The sequence below is a fragment of the Polypterus senegalus genome, chromosome 13 (genome assembly GCF_016835505.1).
Source record: "Polypterus senegalus isolate Bchr_013 chromosome 13, ASM1683550v1, whole genome shotgun sequence".
NCBI classification, from domain to species: domain Eukaryota; kingdom Metazoa; phylum Chordata; class Cladistia; order Polypteriformes; family Polypteridae; genus Polypterus; species Polypterus senegalus.
The window spans coordinates 54,595,506-54,601,505 of record NC_053166.1 but is presented as its reverse complement, the minus strand read 5'-3'; the positions used below and the strand labels follow the sequence as shown (position 1 = coordinate 54,601,505).

Sequence of the window (6,000 nt, the reverse complement as noted above, 5' to 3'; positions counted from 1 at the left end):
AAGAAGCACATATATGCGAGTCGCTTTTACAAATGAGGATGACATAACGGTGTGTCCCGTCCTGGCCTCGTCTCCGTTTCGCATTCAATTTTCTATAACGTATCCAAGATTAGCCGTTTTGGCCACACGTCGATCAGGTTACTGAGCTGAGCGAAGAACGGAAGCCGAGGTGTAGCGGTCTGCCAAAGGACGGCTCACAGCAACACCGGAGGACGAACCAGTTAAAGCCGCCGTGCATGTGGACACTATAGTGTGTTTTTTTTTTTTGGTGTATTCAGGCAGCGTGACGTGGATGTACGTTTTCGTCAGCTGTCGACCGGGAGTGCATATTGCTGCACTGTAATGAGCTGACAGAAGGAGGAGAGTACAGCAGAAGGGAAGAGAACACGCCACTCCGAGGAGTAGCGCGACTCCGTCCAGGCCTCTTGCTATTTCCGCCGGGATCCGCCTCCGTTTCCAGGCGCGGGTCGACGAGGCGATGTGGCTGGTCCCCGAAGAGGTCCTGCTGGCCAACGCGCTGTGGGTGAGCGAGAGAGCGAACCCCTACTTCATTCTGCAGCGCAGGAAGGGGCACGGGAAAGGAGGCGGGATAGCCGGTGAGAGTCCACACTTTTGCCAATTGTTTGGTTTGAATTGTCTTCGCCCCCACGCTTCCCTACCAAAACAAACCACGTCACAGGGGACGCTTCAAACCGGCAACCTTTTTGTACATAAATGAATGGAATGGCGTGTGAATGAACGTATCCGTCAGTTTACGCAGCGGGTCTAACTCGTACTGTCTGCATCCCAACATTGGTCGTTTTCTGTTGTTGTGTTTTTGGTTTCCTCAAAATCGTGTAAGTTAGCTACTGTCCGATGACTTGAGCCACACGCTTTTTAGTTGGAAGTAAGGAAAGCTTCAACTGCCAGCTACTTGTTTTGAGCTTCTGATTGTATGCTTGTTATTAGGGACACAAAAGGCATGGAGTTAGGAGCTCATCTGTGTTTGAGGTATTTTGCATTTTTTTAAAAAAGAAGCTTAATTAAAGCATTGACGTTTATGTCATCTATGCTTCCTGGATACTTTCTGAACCTTATTTCATACAGTCTAATAAATACTAGATCAAGTGAGGATAAACAAGCCAAACGAAAAGATGCATTTATTTTGTTGAAACGGGTTAAACAGATCACACATTATTATGACCCGTGTGGTCATTTTATAGGAGTAACTGCACAAGTTTCATCTACAAGGAAGTAAAATGAACCACCAATTACGTCTGACTGTACGGCGTAACTGTCCCGGTAGATAATAGGGAAGTTCCGCCTTTCTCTCGCTCTAATTGGTCAAATTCAGGAGGGCACGCTTCACTATTGGTCTAGTAAATTATCAGTTTTGCATTTTACTGCATATCACATACTCTGCCGATTTCAGTCTGTCTCTAACCTGCAATTGCTCCGTCCTGGGTATGACGTTAATCTGCATCTAGCCCTGGAAGCAGGACCTCCAACTTTCAGGAAAACCTTGGGGGCTGGTAGCAGGAATTGGCATTCTAGCTACTGTTAAAAAAAAAACTCGCACTGTTCCAGGGTGGTGCTGAGGTGTCACCCACTGCACTCGGGTCCCAACCCGGATGGTTCATTGTGTGATGGGTACAGCAACGCGCTATCAGCGCATGCTCTCAACCCCTCTCTCTTAAAAATGCTGCTTTTTGATTTTTATAATGAGTGTCATTGTGTTTTTGAAGTAGCTATTTTATATATCCCAACTACATTCCACGCAACACTGAGCGCAAATTGGGAACAAACCCAAGACTGTACGTCTGCGCGTTAGTCTTGCTGTACATGTGCAGACAACCGCGAGTTAGTTTTGCTTGAAATTGGATGGCAACAATTTAACGGGTCACCAGATCATGTCAGATTTCTAAACCATTCCCACTAGGGTTGCCAGTTATGCTTTTTTCGGCCAAATTGGGCAATTTTTGAAAGCATTGTGCTGGGCAAAATACTGATTTAACTGTTTGCAATTATTTTTAGCTATTTGAAAGGGTGCCTGTGCTTGTTGTGGTGAAAACAAGAAGGGATTAACACCCCCACCACATCACTCCATCCTTAATACTCCAAGCTGGTCAACCGCTAGTTGATTTAATATTGTATATTATAGTCTACAGAGAGCCTATATAATTCAATGGGCTATTCTGCCATTAGGTGGGTTTTCAACTGTCATTGGGCTGGATCTGGCAACCTTAAATCAAAGTAAGGTCTGTGATTTTGAGCTGCATATTGTAATCGTGCTCATATTAACCTGGTCCAATAGAGAGCAAGCTTCTGATTACAATGAACTGTCCACAGTCAACGTGTCCTACAAAGACCCCTATTAAACATCTGTCACATGTAGAACAGAGCACATTGCACATGGTAAAAATAAACTTTTGCAATGGAAAATCCTTTCTGTAACATCAGATTATAGTTTGGCATTTGACATCAATGGACTAGTGGTTAAGGTGAAAGATACTTTGTCGTGGTTTTTATGTGTGCTCTGTGTTGTTCAGCTACGACAATGGTGGAGGAGTCGATGTAAGGCTGAAAGAATTGGCAGCTTTGTTTGTGAAAATGCAAATTGTAAAATATGCATTCAAAGTAAATGATGTGTCACACCTTATCAAAAGAAGGTGAAATGAGTTGCCTTTAAGAGATCTGATGATGAAGGGCCACATGAGATGCAGATTTCAATACTGAAATCATCCAATTTAACAAATCTGCCTAACGTCATTAGTTGAAGGCTGTACAGCATCCACCTTCTGACTACACATCTCATAACTAAGAGAAGTTTAAAACATTACTGTCTAATTGGATATGCACACTTGTCATTCCAGAATATAGCCGCAGCACTTTAACACACAGTGTATCCATAGACCACAGTGCTTATCCACAATCTGTTTAATATTGGTATGTCATATTGTTAGGGAGTAATGCAACAGTCAAAATGACAGAAGGATATTGAAGCAAACAGAAGTATGGGTCGAATGCACAAAGTCAAGTACTGTAGTGGTGTGTGTTTGTCCGTCTCGTTTGACGCGATGCTTATTACAATATACAAATTAATCATTAAGCTTTGATTACCTTGTACTCCTCGATTGACATAAAGTGGTTTTAGCTTTTAATTTTCTCTCCGAGTCAAGTCTTGTGTTCAGTTTCTTTGTCTCTCTCTGAAGTCCCAACTGTTTAAGGCATGGACTGGTGGAATTGGGGGCAGGCGTTTTAGGAAGAGGCCCTGTGGATGTGGCCTTTGAGGTGGCGGATTTTGCCACAATTCACTAGAAACATTTTAATGAGTCGTTGCTAAACGTGCATTCTTGTTTGAGGATCACGTCTGGATCCGGGAAACTACCTGCTCATTGACACAAACGAACCTTACATGAGCGTCACACATAGAGGACACCAAAGGGGGACCAGGGAGCTTTAGGAAAGCAGATATAAAGTACAATGAAGATGTGATAATTTAGTTACTGAGTTTCTATTGTTGTGATTTTTTTTAGCATTTAAAATGAAAACTCCTGCAAACTGTCAGGAGGTCATGTATGTTTATGGAGTTTTTAAAATGGGCCGATAAACGAAGGCAAAAAAGAAATACCATGCCTGAGATAGGGGATGCCTGCCGCTTGTTTGGGAAGCACGTTCTCATTTTATTTGTTATTAAGTGTCATTTTCATTTTGTTCAGCCACATCATTAGACTGGGTTTGGTTTGTGCCTACAATACCTTCTGTCCAAAGCACCATATCGCCATAGACCGAGGCTGTTGTTCCCACAGTCTTAAATTACAATTGCAGGAAAACTTTTATGAACTATGTAAAATTACCTGGTTTTCTGCATTAATTACTGATACAAATGTTATGTGATCTTCATCTAAGTCCCAGTAATTGACAAACAACTAATAAAACTTGCTCAACTAATAAAATATGAGCAGCAGGAATTTTGTTTTGTCAGTGCTGAATACATCATTTAAATATCAACTCTCCAGGCAGAAAACAATAAATAATACAAATGAGTGAACCTTTGTATAGTTAGCAACTGCTACGAACCTCCTTTAGCAGTAATCCTGTAACATCCGCTAAACATTGCGTCTATCAGCAGATCGGATTTGCCCCACATGAGGGTTCGTTTTACACCATTGCTCCTCACAAAGCGGGTTCAGTTTGCTGATATTTCTGGGGTTCCCCATGTGAATGGCTCTCCTCGGCTCGTGTCAACAGCATCTCGTTTGGGTCTGCACTCTGAACACCCAGAACATCACCTTCCTTCTGTTGAAGCCATTCTGTAGTTGATTTATTCCTGTGTTTTGGATCATTGTCATCTTGTATTCCCCATCTTCTATTAAGCAGAAGGTGACTGAGGCAGTATAGCCGCCCAAGCCGTGATGGTCTTTCTCCATCATACTTCATGATTGGGATGAAGTTCATAGGGCCAGTATAGTCATGTGTACGGGTCACAGTGAAATTCTTACTTGCATGTGCTAATCAACATGCAGCATGTCACCACTTTCTGGTGCCATTATCAATGACCTCAAAACTTCTGTCTTCCTTATCATGAGATTTCTGTTTTCCTTACCTTAAAACTTATATTTACCTTATCTGAATTATTAAAGAACATACTTTAAAGTTGGAATTATAGTAGAAAGTGAAGTTAAAATGAAAACATTTAACTACCTTTAGATTTTTCAACATTTTACTGGTAACAGTTCTATTGGGGTTGAATTTAATTAAAAATTAGATGTTGGCGTGCAGGGCAAAATCGTTCATCTTTTCAAATTGTTCTAAACAGAGTCTGTCAAACAGTTCAACTTTTGCCTCCTCCATTTACAAAACACTGTCCCAGAACTGCTGTACTTTGTCAAGATGGTGTTTTGCAAATTTGTGAAATGCAGTAATATTCAGTTTGGACAGCAGTGGTTTTCTTCCATGGTGTCCTCTCATATGCACTGTTCATCTTCATTGTTTTTCTTATGGTGGACATTTCAACAGAGATTAATCAGGGCATTTTTGCAGGTCACCTGCTGTTGCCCTGGGGTTCTTTTTCACCTCCTTCAGCAAGCTATGGTCATGCCATGATTATTACAGGACATCTACTCATAGGCACCAAATTCCTCCATTTGTAATTTGTCTGATTGCAAATTGCTGAACACCCAGGTCTCTGAAAGTGCTTTTGTAGCCTTTTCAAGCTTATGGAAACTCCACAGTTCTTCTAAGGTCCCCTGATATTTCATATGAGTTTAACATTAATGAGGAGAAAAGACCACATCAACTGTAAAAGAGGACACAAGAACAAAGTGAAGGATTTGGGGATCCACCCCCCCACCCCGAGTCATTGTAGGTATGCCTTTACAGATGTGAGCTCAAAATAGTATTGAAGATGAAGAGAACATGGGTAGCATGTATAGCAGGTAGACAGGAAGTGATGTAATGTGTCGGTGGAATTCCGGGACTGGAAATGACATCAGATGGAGGTGGAATCTGGAGGACTGGAAGAGAAAGTGACGTTGGCTGTCTTCTGAAGACCTGAAGTAACTTCAGGCTGAGGGTTCATCGGCTGGTCTGCAGGGAAAGAGGAGAAAGAGTTAGAGGGCAGCACCACTCCTTGGTATGGTGGGAACATGCAAGTTTTTGAGCCCATAAGCTGTTTCCCAAGCGCACGTGTGTGACACAGTGATATAAACTTTGTGTATCTTTTATTATTTAGTAGGATACCTCGTCTCATCTCATATAACTTCAGTTGATTTTTCGAGATGTCAGTAGCCTGGAGGCTCATATTCTTTTTTCAACCAGGACTCTGAATGCTTAAATGGCAAGAAGCAGTCAAGTTGTTTGTTGCTGTTAGTTTTAGCAGAACGTGTTTGTCTGTTTTTGTAATTTAGTTGAAGACCAGACCGTATTTTTATGTTTAATTAGAGAAGAAACCTAAGTAGCTCCTAAATCTTCATAAATGTTTTTTTTCTTGCAACCATATATTGACATCCATATCCGTCT

The 6,000-nt window shown here is 41.8% G+C and overlaps 1 protein-coding gene across 2 annotated transcripts in view; it reads left to right on the top strand.

The window, feature by feature from the left end:
- The first annotated feature begins 261 nt into the window (after window positions 1–261).
- LOC120541953 (TBC1 domain family member 9B) overlaps window positions 262–6,000 on the top strand; it is a 91,969-nt gene continuing 86,230 nt past the window's right edge. For both annotated transcript variants that reach the window (XM_039773969.1, XM_039773968.1), the window contains exon 1: window positions 262–596. In XM_039773969.1, the coding sequence (XP_039629903.1) occupies window positions 479–596 (118 nt within the window). In that variant the 5' untranslated portion in view covers window positions 262–478. The remainder of the gene's footprint in view (window positions 597–6,000) is intronic.